We start from the raw sequence: 23,641 nt of genomic DNA, 5'->3' as shown, positions 1-23,641 counted from the left end.
TTGTGAAGTAATTACGGATGGATTACTTTTGTGAAGGATGCATGCACATTTTTGGGACTTGAAGGAGTGGACCCCATAACTTGACATTATAACCACTGAAAGATCTAAGACATTTTCTAAAATAACTAAAAATGTGTTCGTCTGAAAAATGATTGACATATGTATCTCGAACGGCTTGAGGATGAGTAAATCATGGGTTTAATATCATTTTTGGCCGAACTATCCCTTTAAGGTCTCACACTTTAACAGTAAAGGTCAGGAAACTGCTGGGTTGCAGGTTATAATATCACAGCATCAGTCATTCACATAAAACTTGACTTTGTTGAATGCTGCTATACTGAAGACCTTCACATTCAATAACTGGTAGATAAAATGGTATTTTTTTTCCTCTGTATCTTCAGGCTTAGTGGTGCCTCACCTTTCCTGGGTGAAAATAAGCAGGAGACACTTGCTAATGTGTCAGCTGTGGACTACGAGTTCGATGAGGAGTACTTCAGCAACACCAGTGCTCTGGCCAAAGACTTCATTGCTCGGTTACTGATCAAAGATCCAAAGTGAGGACCACTGAAGTAGCTTCTGATGATTTGAGGTGGTTTGGTGGGGTTTTGAGGCTTTTTTTTTTTTTTTTTTTGTAAGCAATTTTATTTTATTTACTTGCGTAATTAATCACATCTAACATTAAAGTTTTAATATTTTTTTAGAAACAACATAAAGAAAGTATTTTTTAAATATTTGATCTAACAGGTAGAAAATGGGTGGTGGTGGCACAATGGATAAGACACATGCCTTTGGTGTGAGAGACCCGGGTTCGAATCCACTGTGAGACACCAATGTGTCCCTGAGCAAGACACTTAACCCCTAGTTGCTCCAGAGGCGTGCGACCTCTGACATATATAGCAATTGTAAGTCGCTTTGGATAAAAAGCGTCAGCTAAATGAATAAATGTAAATGTAAATGTAAAATATACAGAAATTGAATAAAGTTATCCAAAATTTTTCACTGCATAAATTATAAATTAATTATTATATTACTCCTAATTAAAGCTACAAAAGTGAATCAGTCAAGAGCAGTGGGTGATTTGCTCTTTTTTGTTTGTTCTTTGGTTAACATTAATGACACTTTTAGACCTGCCGCACGTGACGCAGATCTGACACATCCTATTTTCTCACAAATCTTTGCGTTCGTTTAAGACTTCATTTAACTCATTTAAGACTGTGCTTGCGAGGACACTCGACAAAACTGACATATTAGCATAATTTTGTGTGTTTTTTTGTCCATTCAAGCATGAGAGAGAAATCAGTGCAGTACTGGCACGCTGTCTGAAGAAGCTTTCTGTGCGCACGAGTCGCGTGTGTGTGTCACCGTTCTCTTTTGTGTCTCGCTACGCTTTAACGGTTTAAAGCATTTGCGTGGTTAAGAGTGTGATCATATAATGTTATGTAACCTAAGGTAGCCTAAGGACAACGGCAAAAAAACGGATGCTTAAATATTTTTAACGGGTTAAACTGAATGTATATATTTCGTTTTTAGATATACAGTGCAATGCATAAGTTAATACACCCATGCTAAAGTTGACTAAAAAGAGGAATAAAAAATCATGTAGTGCTCTCAATGCTAATCAAACTAGCTTTTAGGCTAACTGAAATAAAACCATGCCAATCTCTAGGTATGGTGAAGGCTATGTGATGATGTGGGGCTATTTTAATTCCAAAGGTCAAGGGAACTTTATCAGGATGCATAGTATCCTGGATCCATGAAGTAACTGGCCTTTAAAAATAAAAATCTGCCTGCCTCTATGGGAATTTAACATAGGGGTGTACTAACTTATGCACCATGTATTTTAAGGAAGAACATTTATTTATTTACGATACATTATTCATTCACAAAGAAAATTGGTGTCCTTAAAGGTTGGATTTTTCCTAATTTTTTAAATTAAGGCATTAAGTTCAATTTCCAAAATATGATTTTTTATTCCTCTTTTTAGTCAACTTTAGCATGGGTGTGTTAACTTATGCATTGCACTGTATTTATAATAATTAACAGTTTGTAAATTGACTGGCTATTCACCACAAATCATACTAACTGAGGATGTAGGCTCTCAACAAACAGGAACAGGTGCTTTGCACAAGAAGGTCTAGACATTAACAGTAACTGTTAATTTGGTTCCATATTTGTCTACTAAATTGCATATCTGCCTGTTGATTGCTCTCATTTCATTTTTATTTGCGCTGTGGACTGACCTCATTCACCTCTGATATTTTTTATAGAGAACTAAAACTAGTACTGTGGAAATTATTTCAGTACTTCACCTTAACGCGTCATTCATAGCATAGATACTGCTTAGGTCTAAACATTGTCACGAAAGCTGATATGCAACATTCCAGAGCCCAATCCCACAATTCCATTTGTGTGCACAATGCGATAACCATCTTTCAAATTGTATATTGAATGCCTTCTCGTTTCTTCCAAAGGTTGTCCTTTATTTGCTTTTTCGTGGGAGCTTATTTTTTAAGTTAAATGTTGGAAAGTATCACAATGTAGAGAGATTCGCAGACTCCCTGCCTATGTTTATTACATATAATAAAACAAATTATATCATAAGCGAAAATAACATTTTCATGTTTACAGAAAAAGAATGACAATCCTGGACAGTCTTCAGCATTCCTGGATCAAGGTTTGTCCAATAACCACTACATATGAAGCACATTTTATTACCTTAACGTTTGGTTTAATGCATCAATGTCTTTTTTTAAGCCAAAGGACACGCAGCAGGCACTGAGTCGTAAGGAATCAGCTGTGAATATGGAGAAATTTAAGAAGTTTGCTGCCAGAAGAAAGTGGAAGGTGCTTTTTTTTTTCTCATTTCATTTTTAACCATGTTCTGCTATGAGACATTTAACTATTTGACACAAAGCGTGATCAGTGATCTGGCCTCAGTCAGCATTATGTGCCACACCAAGAAGTCACACTATTTCCACACAAACCCTTGGCTATGAAACAAAGTTATATTAATCTATTAATCCAACATGCCCTCATACGCCGAATTAAGTTCATGTAAATAGTTGGTTAATATGTTATTTGAAAAGTTGAAATGTCATTTAACCTTTTCGAGAAGAGTTCTGACTGCTGTATGATGCTTAGATCAAAAAATCCTGTTCTACAGAAGGTGTCACAAATATCAACTTCATATCATCATTTAATATGGTTTGTTTGTTTTATCTGTCTTCCTCAGCAATCGGTGCGTCTCATCTCTCTGTGTAACCGGCTCTCCCGCTCCTTCCTGTCTAGGAGCAACATGAGTGTGGCACGCAGTGATGACACACTGGTAGGAGCTCACAGTTCAAGTCACCTTTCAAGAAGCTTTTTTTTTCTTTTTTTTTACTTGTATTAAGGATTTGTGAACAAAACAATATTTTTTTTTATTTTAAATTTGTGTATTGAAAAAACATACTCTAAGTTCAAGTTCATACACACCCAAAAAACAACATAAAACAGCAGTAGGAAGTGGCAAAAAGAACAACAAAAGGCCTAAAAAGACACATGATCAGCCTGGCAACAGCAGAGGAACCCCTGAATCCCTGAGGTCTGGATTTATGGGATGAAACAGCTCTAATGAGCTCCGTCAGCTTCCCACACACCAAGAATAGAGGCAGACACACACACACAAAACTGACTTGGACATAATTAAATACTTGAATATCTGAAGGTTGTAATTGGTTTTTACAGGTTTTGTTTAACACATTAATGCACATGACTGCTAATTGCTGTGAACGCTTATATTGAAGCTTGCCATAAAGTCAGATGACTCAGCCAAACTGATATGAGCACATTCATCGACACTCATACGGCCATGTGAGGTTTTGCATGATCTTTCTTCTGTCCAGATATTTGCTTAGTGATGAGTGATAAGCCTGAAGAGCGAAGTGTAATTGCGGATGTGTCACATACATTATCTAAAGTTTACAGCTTACTATCTCTCTCTTCCCCTGCTTCGTACACGTCACACACCTGTTAAACTGCTATAAAATATATCAATTTTTCACCTTCACCTAAAATAATCTTATAAATCTAATATCTATATATTACTATATAGCAGGCATTATAGTAATATAATAACCATAAGAAACATTTCATATAGTGCTCTGAACATATGTGATAAATGCTGGGTTTCTTGGTGAGATGTTGAGAACAGGAAATGGGTGAGTTTCATACAGGAAGGGAGTCGACAGCAATAACCAAGACATCACGTCCTTTATCATTCTAATAATCGAATAATCTATACTCTAAAGAAATGAATACTTTTATTGAGCAAGGATTCATTAAAAATGTATCGAAAGTGACAGTAAAGACTTTTATAATGCTACAAATATTTCTATTCATCAAACAATCCTGAAAAAAAACTTATCATGGTTTCCACAAAAATATTAAGCAGCATAACTGGTTTCAACATTGATAATAATAAGAAACATACGGTGAGCACAAAATCTGCGTATTTTATGATTTCTGAAGGATCATGTGACACTAAAGACATAAATAAATTCCATTTTAAAATAGAGATAAAGTTATTTTAAATTATATTAATATTTTACAATGTCACTGTTTTCACTGTACTTTTGATCAAATAAATGCGGCTTAGCTTAGAGTTCTTTCAAAATAATTTTGAACAGAAGTGTGGGTTTTTAACGTGTATGTTCATGGTTGGTACCTAGTTATTACCCAGTTATTGTAATTACTATAATAAGTACATAGTATGTATAACAGGACTGTAAAATAAAGTGGCTATCACTCAGTACCTTGTCAAATATTGTAAAGTACATGGCATTGTCATGTGATACCACAGTGCCACAGGGTTGTTGTTTTTTTTGTTTTTTTTTAAAGAGAATCAATTTACACCCAAATTCATGAACACAGAAATTACCTAAAGGTCACATAAAATGATACAAAATATCTTAGAAGTATTTTTTTTACAACGTGACTCTTGCATCACTCCCTTTAGAAGCCTGTGTGTTCGAGCGTGCGTTTTGTGTAATTGGATACACTCGTCTTGTATGAGATGTGTATGTGTGTCTATCTGGGTGTTATTCCAGTACACTCCTTCACTAAACACAAGCTACTTTCTGTCCCTCACAGGCCAGGCCAGTTTCCCTCTAGCCGTGTATTTGAGTCTTCTGACACACACGTCAGTTTGGAGGTGGTTGGGTCACACAGCACACTAAACAGCGGTCGAGCAGTGAAGAGAGAGCGCTGTCTGTGCGCCGCCCCTCGTTTGCATTATTCAATAGGATTAGGACTTCACGCTGTGTATTTGCTGATAAGACCAACCGTAGTACTACTGAGCGTAAAAGGATTTGCTCAAAGTGTGACTGTCAAAGGAGGCTTGCTGTTGTTTTTGCTTCCAAAGCTTATTGTATAATAGCCTAAATATTGTCAAGTTGGCAGTTTTTCATCTGAAGTTGAGCTCGTCATTTATTTCAATTCAAGTCAGTGCTGTGAAAAAAAATGGAAGTATATTAATGTCAAAAGTCTTCACTATATCTGTGCACTAAAAATCCCAAATCTTTATACAAATGAAACATTTAAATATATATTAATAATAAGATTTTATAAGGCTGCATTTATTTGATAAAAAATACACTAATGAGAGTAATAATTGAAATATTAATGCAATTTAAAATAACAATTTTCTATTTTAACATATTTTAAAATGTAATTTATTCCTGTGATGCAGGAATGTTGAAAACGGTTCTGCTGCTTAATAGTTTTGTGGAAACTGTGGTAGATTTTTTCAGGATTCTTTGATGAATGGGAAGTTTTAAAAAAGCATTTGAAATAGAAATCATTTTGTAACAATGTATAAGTCCTTACTGTCAATTTGATGCATCCTTGCTGAATAAAAGTATTCATTTCTTTTTAAAAAAACAACTTTTGAACGGTAGTGTAGTATGTGTTTTGGTCTGTTATCATGAAGATATTGTTTAGATTCAGTAATTCATAGATTTATTTTTTTGGCAGGATGAGGAGGACTCGTTTGTCATGAAGGCTATTATCCACGCAATCAACGACGACAATGTTCCAGGTCTGAAACACCTGCTTGGATCCCTGACCAGCTATGATATCAATCAACCTAACAAGGTGAGAGAGACAAAGTGAGTCTTATAGAGGTGATATGGGGAAGGAAAATGATGGAGAGAGTGACATGCTTATACTTGACTCGGTCTCGGTCCAAGTGATCAGTAGCCAACCTGAGCTTGATTGAGCTGATAACTGTATCAGTGTCACCGTATGCCCGTGACGTCTGAGTTTACATTGTCGTTTTCAGCACTGACACTGAGATGTGCGGCATGTGACTGAGAAACAGTCAATGGACCATATCTCATCCCATTTGAGTGAGGCTGTGCTTTGCACAATGGGAATTTTGAATAGAATGAAAGAGGCTTGGGGGTTAATTACCATAATTATGGTAATCATTCCAGATATTTGCAAGGGAACACTGCAATAAAAATTCTTAATCAAAGAAAAATTGCCGGTAAAAAAATGTAAACATCCTGATGACAAGATAATTTTCTTGAGACGCATTTTTAATTAAGAATTTTTATTAATAAAAATAAAATATTTTTATTTAACGAGTACCCATTATGTTTTTTTACATTTTCAACTTTCTTTAGTGTGTAATGTTGCTTTTTGAGCATGAAAAGCACAAAGTCCATTCCAAAGGGAGTTATTCTCTATGGGCCCTATTTTAACAGTCTGAAACACAAGTATCAAGCGCGAAACGCAAGTAACTTTGTGGGCGGGTGGTGGGCGCTGTTGCTATTATACCGGCGGGATAAATGACTCTTGCGCCCGACGCAAATCTAAAATGTGTTGGTCTGAAGTAGCTTCATTATTCATAGGTGTGGTTTGGGCGTAACGTGAAATAAACCAATCAGAGCGACATCTCACATTCCCTTTAAGAGCAGACGTGCTTGTTCCATGGCGGATTGCTATTATAACGGCGGATTTGCCAGACGCACGCCAGGAGTGGTTCACAGCCGAGGAGACCGACGTTCTCGTCAGGGCCGTAAAAGACAGAGAAGTTACATTGTATGGGGATGGGAGAAACCCACCCAAATTAACTTCGGTTAAACAGGCGTATAATAATTTGGGTAAATGTGTAAGCTAGATTTATGCCTATTTTTTCACATCTTCATGGACACAACGATTTCCCTCGTGTGTTAATATTTTTCCTTGCAATAATGTATGGTTTTCTAAAAATGAGAACTGCTGCATCTGTGTGTAGATGAGATAAGCAAAGTGCATGTGCGTTGTGCACACGCTACATTAATTATGGCCAAGCATGCGCCCTTAAAATATCATATGAATAACATGCGCAACGCGCCACTGACTTTAGACTAGGTTTTTCCTGGTCAGTGGCGGAATTGTTTTCTAAACCTGCAAAATAGCACCAGGGAATGTTTGCGCCGGAACACGCCTCCTCTTTGCGCTGAACCGCCCCCGGGAGCGCAAGTTCATTTCCTAATTTACCGACGTGCATCTGTGGAGGGAAAAGTCCGCTGTGCTCGGGTGCAAAATAGGAACGATACATGCGTCGGTGTACAAAGTCAGTTGCGCTGGGTGCAAGATAGGGCCCCATATCAGTAAGCATTGTTTCTGAACTCCCTGAAATGCTTCAATTAGTCTGGAGTTTTCTTCCGTGAAACAATATACAAAATTCCTCATGAAATATTCCACATTTCCTGCCCAAGGCATACGCAAAATAAAGGGGCGAGGCCTGGTCGGGTGCGTTTAGGTGCGTGTTGAAACTCACATTATGGCATGCTTGAAACGATTGACCATTAAAAAAAAACTCTAGTCCAGCTGACCAATCAGAGCACAATGTGCTTTTCGTAAGGAGGGATTTCAATAGCTATGTTTCCATCCAAAATTAGAATATCTCATAAAAATGTGCAAAAGTGTCTCTCCCTGATAAACTGGCACTAAATATCACTAAGAAAAGTAGAAGAAGCCACTGTATATAATAATTTTCATATAAATTACTTGCGTATCAGAGCGTGTAGTAAACAATAAATGTGTTATCTTGCTTTCTGAGGCAGATGCTGCTGTTTGGGAACAGTCAAGAGAGTTCTGGGAGGGAATTATAACGAACCACTTTATACCGAACCACTTGCTCAGGCATTTCAGAACAACCAAAGATGCTGTGCAACGAGATCGGTCCACTGGTTAGTCCAGTTATGCCATCCCACCGCAAATTCACATGCCTTATTTTATGCGCATCAAGGAATTTAATCAGTAAATGTGTTTCCATCATAGATTATGCGCATGTTTTCTTATTAGATAAAAAAATTACATTACCTGACTCAAGCGAACGCATAGGTTTTTCTTAAGCACATTTTTAGAATTTATGCTCATCTTGGTGTTTTATCCAGCAGTTTTTGATGTGAAAAATGAGCACAAAAATAGGTGGATGTAAACATAGCTAAAGAGACTGGAACTAAACAGAGCGTTACTGTCAGACTGGGAAGAGAGGTACTGAAACAAAATAAAATATGTAGAAAATGTTTTGAACATTCGGGCATGAAAACCTATGTAGACCCCAAAACAAAATCAAGACTTTGTAAAAGGGCATAATAGTGCTCTTTAGCAAGATGTGTTTTCAGGCAGACTATCTTGAGTTGAGATAAGATTATTTGTCTTACCACAGTGGTAAATTAGTGTTTTAAATTTAAATTAAACTAAATTTAATGAGATTTATGCTGAAAACATGAAGAAGAAAAACCAATGGTGTAATTTTGCTTTGCATCGCAAGTAAAAAAAATAGACAAAAATTCAGATTAAGACTTTATTTTTTCAGCGAGTGTGAATGTATATGTTGGTGTGTGTGTGTCTTCAACATGAATGCAGACTGACTCATGGGGACTCGTAAGACTCCTAAATTGAGGTCCCCATGAGGAAACAAGTGATGTTCATGAAAATGTAAAAATGCAGAAAATTTTGTGTGATGGGTAGGTTTAGGGGTATGGTTAGTGTAAGGGGATAGAATATACAGTTTGTACAGTATAAAAACCATTACATCTATGGAGAGTCCCCACAAAGATTGCGAACCAGACGTATGTGTGTGTGTGTGTGTGTGTGTGTGTGTGTGTGTGTGTGTGTGTGTTGATCATGAGACAGGTTGTGTGTTTGTGTAGAAGGATCGAATGAGGCCGAGGTTGATGAAACTGTAATCTGCTCACTGATGTGAAGAGACAAGCGTGCTTTTAATTGCATTGCTCAGAGCCGTCCAGCGCTGTCTGTGTTTATATATGCACAGTGAGAACTATTCCCATGACTCTCATGCATTTATTCATTCAGAGGAGTTTATCCCCAGTCTAGAGAAACAATTTCAGTCTTGCGCCCGCAAGAATATTTTACCAACCAGTGCGATCGCTCTTTGCCCATTAAAACTGCTGTGCGAACAGTGAAAAATGAATCAGGCTAATTTGAATTGCCATGTTCATACTGACTCCGAATTATAGGCTTAATTAAAGCTGCTTTCGAAAGCTTGAAGGAGCTATTAGTGCTTTGTTATATTCTATACAATGATTCCTGTTTGTGTGTGTGTGTGTGTGTGTGTGTGTTTTTGTTTGTGCACACTTCAGCACGGAACCCCTCCGCTCCTGATCGCCGCGGGCTGTGGAAACGTCCAGATCATTGATGTGCTAATGAAAAAAGGGGCGGAGATTCAAGCCTTTGATAAGGTGTCGTACTTCATTCTCCCATTCAATTCATGTACAAGAACATTTAAAAATAATGTACTCTAACGTTTAAATGTTAAAAAGATTTGGTGCTCACTTTTGATCATTTTAATGTCCTTGCTGAATAAAAGTTTTAATTTCATTCAAACAAATAAATCAATCAATAAGTTGCACGACCCCAAACTTTCGAATGGTAGTATACATGTCAGACAAAATGCTCCAGAAATATCGAATAGTACCCGAAGATATGCTTTACCAGTAGTTTTACCAGAGTTTCAATGGTAAGGACATGATAGACATCAAATATGTAAAACGGCTGCAAATACGTACAATTATGCTCAACATGCCATTCTTTTCCTCAGACTGGAGCCAACGCTATCTACTACGCTGCCCGACATGGCCATGTGGGGACCTTGAGATTCTTGCATGAAAAGAAGTGCCCTCTGGACATCCAAGATAAGGTGCTTCTATCTCTCTCACACACACACACACACACACTAAGACACACACACTCAACAATCACAACACCACGGAGAGGACAGATGCGATTTTTCAAAGGCTTTCCCCATCCGGCACCTTTTCTTCAGAAAACCTTTCCTATTGAGTTCACACGCCTCTATTTCCCATTGGTAATTTGCAGTTGCTATGGTTACCCGCTGGCCCGAGGTTGGCCGTTGTATGAAATAATTGTTGACTGTTTGTTGACTGCCTCACTAGTCAGTGAAGTGCGCTCAGTCAAGCGAAATCACAGGGTAAAGTGTTGTTGAGTTTTTTCGGGAGTGCCATACAGAATCACACTTTGAGTGTCCGCAGCTTCATTACGGGTGTAAATTGGGCTCTTAAAACGTCCGCCTCAGCCTAAACCTTTGCTAGGAGGAGCACTGTGCTCAGATCTGGTGCAAAGCTGATTTGGGACTGGCCTTGGCAATTCTCAGCACCCAAGGATCTCCCTTAAACTGGTCACATTCTGCTTACGCAGGCTTTTCGGTCGCTTTGACCCTTCTTTGGCATCAGGGAAATACTTTAATGAAGTTCATAGCTGTGTCTTACCGTCTTGTTCAGCACTTTTGATTGTTTCCCTGATGGTCATTGCATTTTTTGTGTTCAGATCATCAAAGTGTAATCACAATTATAAAATGCCTGCTCATCACTGAATTATTGGCAGACGTCAGCATGTAATTCATAATGTGAGTAATGCTTGACATTCTGTTCTAGTCCGGAGAAACGGCTCTGCATGTGGCAGCTCGCTATGGTAACGTGGATGTAGTCCAATACCTTTGCAGCATCCATGCCAACCCTGACCTACTGGACCGGGTATGTGTCATACACACACTACACTACACTCTACACTGATCTGAACAATGAACAGCCCAAGCCATTATAGACTAATATGACATGTGAATGTAGCATCACGCAAAAGTAAAAAAATTAATTTAGCATTGTACAAATGTGAAATTTACAGCCATCTGATTTAATAGATGACCGATAAAAGGGTGGTTACAGAGATAATACGAACGAGTAGTGTTAGATTAGTCATGTGATCTCAGTTTTTTCATCAGTCATAAGATGTCTGCCCCCATGAGGCAGTCTCTATGTAAAATAAAACCGGAGAATAATAAAAAGAAAAAAAGAGACATGATTTTCAAAAGTACTATTTGATGTACTTTTAATGAAGAAATTGAGTGCATCTTTTTTGTATTACTTGAAAAATAAATTAGAATTCAAGTAGTTTTTAATATAGTTTTTAATTCGAACTTCCTATTTATCACAAATAATGATAAAAATGCAGCACAACTGTTTTCAACATTGATAATGTCAATGTCTTTGAACATTAATAATAATAAAACATTTTCTTAAGCATCAAATCAGCATATTAGAATGATTTCTGAAGGATCATGTGACACTGAAGACTGGAGTAATGATACTGAAAATCACAGGAATAAATCACATTTTAAAATATGTTAAAATAAAAAACAGTTTATTTTGAAATTGTAATAATATTTTCACAATATTACTGCTTTTACTGTATTTTTGATCAAATAAATGCAGTCTTGATGAGCATAAGAGACTTCTTTCAAAAACAATAAAACATTGTACCCATCCCAAACTTTTGAACGGTAGTGCATTTGGAAGTATTTCTAATAATGTTCCACTTGATAGAAGAAAATGTTCTTTTATAAAAGAAAATGCTTAATCTCAGGCGTCTTTGATGACTGAAAGAAATGTGAATATAATAAATAGTTTTGCAAGTGCTGACGTGACATGAGTGCTGAAAACTAATCATGTCCGTGGCTCACTTCATTTGTTCAGCACTATGAGCTCACAGCAGCAACTTTCATAGGCAGTCTCTTGTGTGTTTGGAAATATTGCTTCCATTGACTAACAGACAAAATAAAAAATTGTCACTATAAAAAAAAAAACTTGCTGTACCTCAAATTAACGAGCCTGAAGCACCACTTCAGAGAAATGCAATAAAGATAATCGTTTTAAGATGATGTGTGTGCGAGTTCAATTATTAGACTAACGATAAGCAATGTGCACAACTAAATTATTCAATAGTATTACAGATTAATTTTAAAGTGGTTGCTTTTACCATTACCAACATTTTATGCTTCAATCCCACTTTTTCATCCCACCCATTTACTATAATATCCTGCTCTGTTGAAGAAAACCAGTATTCACATGCCATCCCGGGAGGCAGACGTATTGTATATTTAAAAATTGTTACATTCATTGGCGGTGTCAGCTAGGGTTACAGGCTAATTAAGAGCAATTCGTCACGTGAAATGGCCTTGACACAGACTAATGTTGCTTTGTTAGCTCCGTGTGTTCAAGGTTATTCATGAGCTCTTAGTCTGAATGCCAAAGACTGTTTTCATGCCTCCACAGGAGCAGGAGACACCTCTACACTGTGCAGCGTGGCACGGTTACTCTGCGGTGGCCAGAGCCCTGTGCGAGGCTGGCTGTGATGTCAATGCCCGGAACCGTGAGGGTGAGAGCCCGTTACTTACCGCTTCTGCCCGCGGCTTCAAGGACATCGTGGAGTGTCTGCTGGAGCATGGGGCAGACATGGACTCTGCTGATAAGGTGAACACAGACACTTACAAAATATTAACCAACTGCAGTGGTTGGGTGTTTTATGGTTCATTTAAGGTTCAAATAATTATTGACTATCCTTATCATGGTTTGTTTGCGTCTATATATTTCAGGACGGTCACATCGCTCTGCATCTGGCGGTGAGGAGATGTCAAATTGAAGTGGTGAAGTGTCTGCTCAGCCATCACTGCTATGTGGACCACCAGGATCGTCACGGAAACACACCCCTTCACATCGCCTGCAAGGACGGCAACCTGCCTGTGGTCACGCACCTCTGTGCTGCTAAAGCCAATTTGGATATTCCTAACAAAGTGAGTTTCAAACTAGGAGGGTTCACTAAACCCTGGGTTTACTTACTGTAAAGTTACTAGCCACTCAGCATTTTCACTGGCCACAATTGTGACATCGATACCATAGGGAAAAACGGCCATATAGATATTTTTTATATTATCTCATAATATGGCAGCAGGTATATTAGGCTACTGTCATTTTAAGACCTGACGCTCGGAGCCATTATACTGTTTTATATAGCCAATATACTTGTCTTTATGTGCGCGCACTTTGAAAGTGAGAGCCCTGAAATTCCACTGAAATTCAAGCCCTGTAACACCACCAATATTTATCCAGAGCAAATGAATCGAGTGAGTAAACTCTTGTCAATTTGCTGTCGGAGAGATTAGAGAGCGAGAACGCGCAGCTGGAATTGTGTATCCTGCAGAACAGTTTCAGATATTTCAGTATCAATATGGATAGAAAAATCCGTATTTTTGACAACACTACATTGCACTTAGCTTATTATTTCAGATGCCTTTTTAAAATTGTACAACTGAAAAATGTATATTTTATAAAATTCAACCCGCCACAGTGGCTAGTAGGAGTGACTGCGTTACACGCCACCACTGAAATCCACCCGCATTTAGCAGCTTGGCAGGTGTTAATGTCAAGCCATGTATATACAATCAAACCAAAAATTATTCAGACACCAGATATACTTTTTTGGGATATTTTTTTTACTAGTGGGTGCAGGACCAACTATAGTTCATGTATAGTGAGGATAGCAAAATAAAGTAAACTGTGACATAGTATACCCCAAATTCTTCATACAGTGGACTACCAGTAAAATTTATAAAAAAATTGGGACCAAAAATTATTAAGACACTTTGACCTGACCATGTTTTGCTTAAGTGTTTTTTCTTTAATTGCTAATGTGACCATTGCTTGGTAATTGGTTGACCTAAATTGGTATTAACTAATTGTGTACTTAAATTTAACAGCTGACAGCTATTCAACCTAGTTCATTTGTGAGACAGTCTAACAGAAGGATGGCCAAAACCAGTGAAATATAAACTGATTTGATAACTCTGGGTTCTTGTCATATTTTATTATACCATTTTATAAAAATATCAGTTTACATTTCCAAACATTCTTTTTGCCATTAATTGTAATAATCCAGTGAGATTTCTGTATGCACAAGGAGTCTGACAACAGCCAGGATGATCTGATCTCACCATCATCGAGTCCGTCTGTGATTACATGAAGAAACAGAAAAAACTGAGACAGACTAAATCCAGAAGAACTGCGGGAACGTCTCCGAATTCATTCAAACAGCACTAATGTATAGAAAACCCTAGTTTTAGCCTTTGAACCAGTCTTTGCTTTTTATCTTATTCAAGTATTAATTATTGCACTTGAATCATCATCCACTCCTTTTTCAAGTCCCCTCAACTGACCCTACTTACTTTGTTGTAATTTTCTTGCAATTTTTTACATACCAATTATACATGCCAAGTTGTTACATCTGTGTGAAATTCTTAAATGGCACTTCCATTACAGCTGGAAGAAGATTTGTGTTCGTACGAAATGAGGGCTTTACGAGTCAAACGGAACAGAATTACAGTCATGTAATTGTCATCAACATGTAGCACTTATATTCATGTTGTTCACAATTTTTACCTTTTGTTTTCTAGTTACCGTTAGTCATGAATCATTCTCAGAAAGACAGCGTTTAGAGATGTTTGTTTTTTATTTGTCTGTAGTTTGGGAGAACTCCTCTTCATCTGGCAGCTAGTAACGGTGGTCTGGAGGTGGTGCGTCATCTCTGTGTTACAGGAGCAAACACTGAGGCTATCACTAATGTAAGTTCAACTGCCTTCTGGGTTTTGTTGTAAATAAGTGAGATGTAATTTGTAACTGTATTATACATTTATATTATTTATTAAAAATACACTACCAGTCAAAGTTTTGGGGTCAGTAAGATTTTTCAAAATAAATAAATTATTTTATTCAGCAAGGATGCATTATATTGATCGAAAGTAACAGTAAAGACATGTATAATGTTACAAAATATTTATAAAATCTATAAAAATCTATCAGTTTCCACAAAAATATTATGCAGCACAACTGTTTTCAGCATTGATAATGAAATGTTTCTTGTGCAGAACATCAGCATATTAGAATGATCTCTGAAGGATCATGTGAATCTGAAGACTGGAGTAATGACTGATTAAAATTCAGCTTTAACATCACAGAGAATTACATTTTAAATTATGTTAAAATAGAAAACAGTTTATTTTCATTTGTAATAATTCACAATATTACAGGTCTAACTTTTGATACATGCAGCCTTGGTGAGCATAAGAGACTTTTTAAAAAAAAAAAAGTATAGTTCCAACCCCAAACTTTTGAACGGTATTGTGTATGCCTTTAAATCACTATATGTATGCCTTTAAATCACTATATAAATATGTATGTATACATATATACATCTCTCTCTCTCTCTCTCTCTCTCTCTCTCTCTCTCTCTCTCTATATATATATATATATATATATATATATATATATATATATATAAGGGGTTCTGTTCGACTACTGTCTTCTTTTTGTGTTTGACTGAGGTGGAACACTAATGATCTGGTGTCTTGCCCTCTTAGCACATTAATCAAATTGCAGGCTCTTCATCTCTTTAAACAAGTGTTCATTTATCATTCATGACAGCCTAGATTACCATTCTCTCCTTAATCCTTAATCCTTCAATCAACTGTCTCTCGACTCATATAGAGCCTCTCATATAGGATGTGTTTAGGTTTCTGTAGGTTTGCGTGTTCTTGTATGATTGTGTGGGTGTCCCCCACCATCATCATCATCATCATTCTTCTTGGATGACTGATTCTTAATCAGACTGATTCTTAATATGCATTCCTGTGGAGATATCTGTCTGTCTTTATCAAGTGTTCAGAGATTTGTGCAGTTTTGTTTTTTCCTGTAATATAGGGGTGTACCTTCTCTATTAAGCTTGTCAGCCCAGTGCAATATAGTTTCCAGACTGAAGCTTAATGAAACTGTGCCAGCAGAGAATCATTGTTTCACTTTCAGCACTGGTGAAGGACAGGATGCCCCAATGAAACCACAGTCAACTCGTCCTAAACAATGTATGTTTATAATCAATTGCCCCCCACATCCCTCCCCTCGGCCTACCCACACGCCCCTCGCTCACACCCCCTACCTCAACATCATCTCAAACACTCCTCCTCAGTGTTAATATTGTATAGCAGCTGATGCACAATGCATGTTACAGCACATGGGAATTTTGAGAATCCATAATTCATTGCCAGAGGCATATGGGTCAGTGGCATACGAAAGAAAAAATGGATTCCACATATAGATTAATGTGGTCTTCGGAATTTTTTTTTTTTGTGTGTGTTTTTTTTTTGTCAAGCTATACAGTACCATTCAAAAGTTTGGGGTGGGTTCGATTATTATTATTTTTTTTTTTGGTAACATTTTACAATAAAGTTACTACATTACCTAACAAAGCAACTTTAAAAGCATTTATTAATCCTAATGTTAATTTCAGTGTTTACTAATACATTATTAAAATCAAAAGTCTGTTACATTACCTGACCTGAGCTAACATGAACTAACAATGCACAGTTGTATTTTTATTAACTAACATTTACAAAGATCAATAATAGTCGGACAAATGTATTGCTCATTGTTAGTTAATGTTATATAATGCATTAACTAATGTTTACTAATGGGACCTAACTGTAGAGAGTTACCTTTTTTTTCAAATGGGTCTCTTTCTATGCGCTCACCAATACTACATTTATTTGATCAAAAATAAAGTAAAAAAGTTGCAGTATATTTTAATATATTTTAAAATGTAATTTATTCCTCTGATTGCAAAGCTGAATTTTCAACTTCAATACTCCAGTCTTCAGTGTCACATGATCCTTCAGAAATCATTCTAATATGCTGATTTGCTGCTCAAGAAACATTTCTGATTATCATCTATGTTCAAAACTTGTTCTACTGCTTAATATTTTTTAGGAAACCATGACATTTTTTTTTTTTTCAGGATTATTTGATAAAAAAGAAAGTTCACATTTATTTGAAATATATATATATATATTTTTATAAATATATACAATGTACTGTACATTATACATACATTTACTATCACTTTTGATAAATTTAATGCATCTTTGCTGAATAAAAGTATTAAATTCTTTTTAAAAATCCTACTGACCCAAACTTTTGAACTGTATTGTATTTATCAGACATATTATTTTCACCTGGTTGATGATAAAACAGGCAAAAACACCTCTTTAGAACACCGTAGCAACTGCATAGCAGCGTGCTAAAACCCACACACAACGCCCAAGCATCATGATAGCACTCACATTTTCTTCAGAAAATATTTGATTTGTTTTTGTTCATCTCTTCCAAGCAACTACCATATATTTTTCATGTCTCCCTTTCCAATATGAAAATGACAAGCTGTGGTCTCAATTTGTCAAGCAAACACTACAATTGGTTCCCTCATGTCAGGACGCTCCATTCCGGCTTGAAAGTTCCAGCCATTTTTTTTTATCTTTTGGGAGACAACCACAAATCAATAAATGAATACAAGCCCGCCCTCATGGGAACACGCAGTATGAGCCGGAGCCGAGCAGACAGACACAAAAAGATTCTGTGAATAAGAAAATGGGCTGTTTTGTACGGCAGAATTTGCAGTCACATCTCATAGTATAATTGGAAGGAAAGGCGCGTTAGATAAGAGTAATTACAGTGCAGCATAGCTTTCCCATTTCTATCCTTTTCATCGGTGCTTTAACACCTCTGCTGTGTTCATCACATCCTCTTTCGCTCAGGTTTGTGTGGGGGTGTGCTGGGGCTCTCTTTCAGAGGGAGGCTGGTTCATTTGTCCCCGTCGGTTTGAGGAACACAGCTGTTTCTGGTTGTGTGGTTTGCTTGTGCTTGTGGTCCCAGGTGTTATGTGTGGGTTTGTGTTGCTGTGAGTGAGATTGTGTACGTGTATCCGGAGCTGTTAAATCATTAATGGGTTTGGTCAAGGGCTGTGACTCTGGTGGGTTTAGGGTAAACAGATTTTTCAGATGTGTAGCATTGCAGAGTTGCCTCAGGTTTTTTTTTTCTTTTTCTTTTTTTCTAATGCTGTCGTTGAGTTTGTATGTTTTATGCCATTTTTACATATGACCTTTCTGTGGAATATACTTCCTCGAGCAAGCTCTCTCTTACTGATAGTCATTACCCCACCATTCACAACCCCTCTCCTGATGCTGATTTCACAATCACACATGTGCTTCCGTCAAAACCTCCTGGGAAGTTCTTATGTGCGTCAATTTGGTTGTAATGAAATAGTCTCTCTCTCTTTCACTTCCACACAAAGACATAAAGCTTTTACAGTGCTTGTGAAAAAATTAATAGCAAAGAAAGTACATTAGGTGTGTAATTGATGCTTTCATTATGTATTTTATCATTCCATTGCTGCCACGTAAAATGATTAGAAATGTAGATTGGTTGGTCCTCATTAACCGACTTAAATGAGAACCATTTTCCAGGGGGGTCTCTAGATATAAATGACACATGGGGTTTAGCCCATTAATGTCAGATATAATACAAAGCTTCCAGTCTTTCCAATTTATCAGGATTTTTAATTTGATGGTCAATACTGGGGTTTGAATAATATATACTGTATACACTACCTGGCGCATACGATTGCAATAAAGGTGAGAGAATGGATCTATTTACAGCGGTGTATATTTATTTAGGAGAACTCAAAATACACCAGAAACGGGACAACCGCTGTACACACGACGAGAACTGACAAAGAACAGAAATAAACACAGGGCTTAAATACACTAATTAGAATTAGTAGAACCCACCAAAACAGGCAAAGAACACAGATAATCCCTTATGCTACCATTAAAATTTTCGGGGTCTGTAAGTTTGGTATATATATGAAGAGTTCAGATGCAAAAACCTCTAAATGCCATCTGAAATTTCCTCCTAGAATGATCATTTTTATGAAGCTCGTATATTTAAGTTCAGTAATTTCACTTAAATGGCAATGAAAATTACCTATTAATTGCCATTTAAGTGAAATTATTGAAATTAAATATACGAGCTTGATAAAAATGATCATTCTAGAAGAAAATTTCAGATGGCATTTAGAGGTTTTTGCATCTGAACTCTTCATATATATATATATACATGATGATCAGCATATCACCAAATCAGCATATTAGAATGATTTCAGAAGGATCATGTGACACTGATATATATATATCTAAATAGAAAACAGTTAAAAGTGTTATAATATTTCACATTATCACTGTGTTTACTGTGTGTGATTAAATAAATGCAGCCTTGGTGAATTGGTTTTTAAAAATCTTACCAAACCCAAACTTTTGAATTGAAGTGTTTATTATATATCTCAAGTTCAAATCTTAAAGAAATTGTTTTATATTGATGCACATATTTCTCAGATGTAATGAACTTCTCCTGAACTGCATGGTGCTACTATGGCTTCTAGCAGGTGAAGAGACTGTTTCCATGGGCGGACAGACAGATAGCAGCAGAAGTGAGAGGGGGTGTGTGAAGAGTTGGGAGCTGTTCAGAAAAATATTACCCACCGAATCACAACTCTTCTTCAATGAGTGCAGCAGTCAGGTGGAACGGAAAGCACAAGCAATTCCATGAAACTGTTGCAAATGAGTGTTGTAGAGTGAATGGCTGAGTGCCAGGACGCCACCCTGGTACTGACTTCTGAGTGATAAGCATACTTTTTGACTGATTACAGTTTTGTGGTGTCTTTCATCTGCACTCATCTCAAATATACGATCATCTTATGTGAGCATTACACCTTTCATTCATTTCAGCTATAATCAACACCGTACCTGCTGTTTGTCTCAAGCAGCTTTTGTAGCATACTGTGAGTCACGCTGTTGAGCTGTTAGGTGATATTCTCTCTTCTTTCTTTCTCACTTTCCCTTGTTAGCTTCTCACTTTCTCTTTTACACCCATACCCAGCAAACTCACTCTCTCGTTCTCTATATCTCTCTATCTATCAGAGCTTTATGAGTGCAGTGGTCTGGTAATACTGAGCAGATGAAAGGCTGATGGACTGTTATTTATCTAGCTTTACTCATTCATCTGTGTCACTGGACGCTGACGGGCCCCGTATTGCCTGTAATGTTCTGTCGCTGCAGTTTATCCATCACTGTCATTGTCTCTTGCAGGATGGAAAGACAGCGGAGGATCTCGCGACTGCTGAGCAGCAGGAGCATGTAGCAGTGCTGTTGGCCAAGCTGAAAAAGGTGTGAGTCTTTGTTTATTATTCATCTCACTAAGACTCAAGAGACATTCATTTGCATTACATGAATGCTTTGTTAAGGCTTATGAGATCCTTGTTGCCTTTTTTTATGACACCTGCAAAGGATGGCAGTTTTGCTCTCAATAATGGCTTTCATCCCCCTAAAATGTATGCAGAAGAACTGATTTAGTTATTTAAAAAATAAATGTTTGGCTTGCATAACATAATTTTTAACCCAGTGATCCGCTATTGGCCTGAAAGATCATATTGAAATATATCAATTATAAGTAGTTGGACTATTATAGTTTTTTATAATTGCAAAGCAATTGAAATCTCATTGGCCCAAAATCCATCTCCATAGTTGTGTATAATTACACCACAAAATATGCTCATGTTGGCTATGATTATTACATGCCATACAGCAGTTTTTTTAATACTGCATTTTGAAGCTTATTCATGTTTAAATGTCCAGTAGCCAGCTCTGAACCATAATGACTAACGAAAAGGTACCAAAAAGACATGCAACAGTCAGGTTCCAGAAGTAAAAGTACCATTCATATTCTCCATATTGGAATTAATTTTTAATGATAAAAAAAATGCTTTTGCTGTAGCCATCAGTCTGCATTATTTCAGCTTATTTTTGAATAATCGTGTTTAACAGTGAAATTCCTGGTGAAAAACTCATAGCACTGCAAAAAAAATCTCCACCAATCAGAGAATCGCGTCAAACAAATAGTGCCAAAAGAACTCTTTAGCGCCTGCCCTATCCTATGAAGCCCTGCACAACATGACAAAATAGATTCATATAGATATTTTGCAATAAACTTTTTACAGTTTTTTTAGAGTAAAAATATATTGTTGATTTCATATAGGTATATATGTATGCATTCACAGTCTTGTACCTTTTGTCTTTGTCTGAATTTCAATTACTTTGATTCTCATCAAAAAAAATTATATTGTGATTCACCTCATTGCTGGTTGATTTGGTTCATAACTCTTTAACAAAGGGAAGTGAATGGGAAAAATACACACTATAGTGTCATGTTCTTACTATGATTTGTTGGGCATGTTCATTGGTATTCTTTAAAGAACCTTAAAATACCATGTAAATTTGATGATACAATAATATCATAGCTGAAGCTTGCAGCCCCTCCCATCAATGTGACACATAGCGCCAAATCTGCCAATTAATCCCAATAAAATCCCAGATGGCATTTTGAGTCCTTTACTGTGGCGAAAACATTTTCAAGGTGACTAAAAATAAATGGTTTTCCATATGTTAAGATATTTCAGTCGCTTCTAATTTGAACTTCAGACTACATCAGTTTTTTTTTTTTTAAATCTCAGTAATTTTAATGCTGCAATCGCTTGGATTTGATCTACTACTCTGATGTGTGGTTTATCTATTAGACACAAACTTGACTTTAGATTTTGAACGTCGTTTATTTGACTGCCACATACATGATTTAATATATGGCATTTCGCGTCTTGCTATTTGCTACAAAATGTGAATTATGCTCAGTTGGCAGACCCAGAATACTAGCCATTAAGAGCCTATAAATTACACTCATTAGGATGCACTGCACATTCTCAGTCACATTACCATTATGCCATTGGTCCATATGTCATGTTGTAATGCCATTGGATTGTGTTCATTTACATGCCCTTTTTGACTGGTCTTACAGGACAACCATAAGAGCGTTTACATCCAGCAGCTGCGGCCTACGCAGACCCTTCAACCTCGCGTCAAACTCAAGCTGTTCGGCCACTCGGGAGCGGGGAAGAGCACTCTGGTGGAGTCTTTGAGGTGTGGCATCTTGCGGAGTTTCTTCAGGAGGAGAAGGACCAGACTGACCAACCCTGTACGACACCCAGCCTCACCGGTCACCTCCAAACCTTCAGGTAGGGTGATGTGTCTTCCTTCTGTATTTATTGAAAAGGTAAAAATGAAGCTTTGTAACTTTGTTCGTTTCCCTCACTCATTCCCAAATTAACACAAACACGTCACATAGCACTATCCATGGAAGGCAGAATCACATCAATGTCATGCCGCAGCCAAACTGAGGAAGGTGTCTCAGGGTTTCTGTGAGAAAAGTTTTTAGAAAGAACCAAAGTTCAGTGGAAGGCGTTGATCGTGCGAGACGTGTGCAGCGCAGTGCGACTAACACATTTGTAGGGTATAAAAAAGAGTTTTGAGTCATCTGACTCTCGTGTTATTTCTCCAAACTAAAAATGGCTCTTTGCACTTCTGTGGTTTTGTCAGGAATTTTACTTTTTAAATATTGTATACAGTATGTGGTGATAATGGATCATCCATTGTGGGGTTTAAACATACAATATTTTTCCATTACCAGGCCATATCTTTAACCAACTAAGCAACATTTCCCTTACTATGAAGATAATTTTTTCTCCATAAAAAGCTTCAGTATGTTTTTTTACTATATTTATTTTCCTGTTAACACTGGGAAAGCTGGAATAAGGACTTTAGCAAAGAGCTCCCCCCTGTGGTGGGTTTCCACAGGTCATGAAATTATTCAAAAAAATATATATATATAAACCCTCAAATAATAGGCCAAATTTAGCCTTCATTTACAAATATATACCTATTGTATTTATTGTTATAAATTAAAAAGAGTTTCATAAAATTCAATGTAATTTACAGTCTTCCTATCTTTTTGCTTCCCTGTGTGTGTGTGTTGTGTGCCTGTAGTGTCTGTCAGTATCTCTAACCTGTACCCAGGCTGTGAGAATGTAAGTGTGCGTAGCCGCAGTATGATGTTTGAGCCCAGTTTGACTAAAGGAGTGTTGGAGGTCTTCAGTCCTGTTCATAACGCTCTCTCCACGGCTGACGACACCGCCACCAAAGCCATCGACATCCAGAACACCAATGTCAATGGTGAAAGTCAAGTTTTTTAATGTTTTTTAACTCTTTTAGATTAGATTATGTAGTTATATAATAAACTGAATATTCTTTATGTTTTTGAAAGATTAAAAATTTCAAAGTTTTGAAAAAAAAACAGTAAAAATTGTGAAATCTTTTTTTACACTTTAAAGGCAGGGTAGGTAGGTTTTTTCTAAAAAAGTTTTTCCCAAATTTGTTTAAACTGTCTTTATATACCAATGTAGCTGTGTTTATTGCAGCCCTGAGAGGACTACAGACACTCGATTTTTATACTCTCCTTTTCAGAGTACTTAC

General features: G+C 36.9%; 1 protein-coding gene across 1 annotated transcript in view; it reads left to right on the top strand.

Annotated features, from left to right (window-relative positions):
* The window catches only part of dapk1 (death-associated protein kinase 1), a 68,502-nt gene that overhangs the window by 36,254 nt on the left and 8,607 nt on the right, over positions 1-23,641 (top strand). The window contains exons 8-21 of the mRNA XM_084413254.1: positions 402-554; positions 2,629-2,674; positions 2,755-2,844; positions 3,233-3,325; positions 6,013-6,132; positions 9,639-9,737; positions 10,097-10,195; positions 10,950-11,048; positions 12,624-12,821; positions 12,944-13,141; positions 14,867-14,965; positions 20,372-20,449; positions 22,131-22,347; positions 23,156-23,341. Of these exons, the coding sequence (XP_084269380.1) occupies positions 402-554; positions 2,629-2,674; positions 2,755-2,844; positions 3,233-3,325; positions 6,013-6,132; positions 9,639-9,737; positions 10,097-10,195; positions 10,950-11,048; positions 12,624-12,821; positions 12,944-13,141; positions 14,867-14,965; positions 20,372-20,449; positions 22,131-22,347; positions 23,156-23,341 (1,775 nt within the window). The remainder of the gene's footprint in view (positions 1-401; positions 555-2,628; positions 2,675-2,754; positions 2,845-3,232; positions 3,326-6,012; positions 6,133-9,638; positions 9,738-10,096; positions 10,196-10,949; positions 11,049-12,623; positions 12,822-12,943; positions 13,142-14,866; positions 14,966-20,371; positions 20,450-22,130; positions 22,348-23,155; positions 23,342-23,641) is intronic.

Source organism: Rutilus rutilus, assembly GCF_951802725.1.
Source record: "Rutilus rutilus genome assembly, chromosome: 7".
NCBI lineage: Eukaryota > Metazoa > Chordata > Actinopteri > Cypriniformes > Leuciscidae > Rutilus > Rutilus rutilus.
This window is presented reverse-complemented; position numbering and strand designations above follow the sequence as displayed.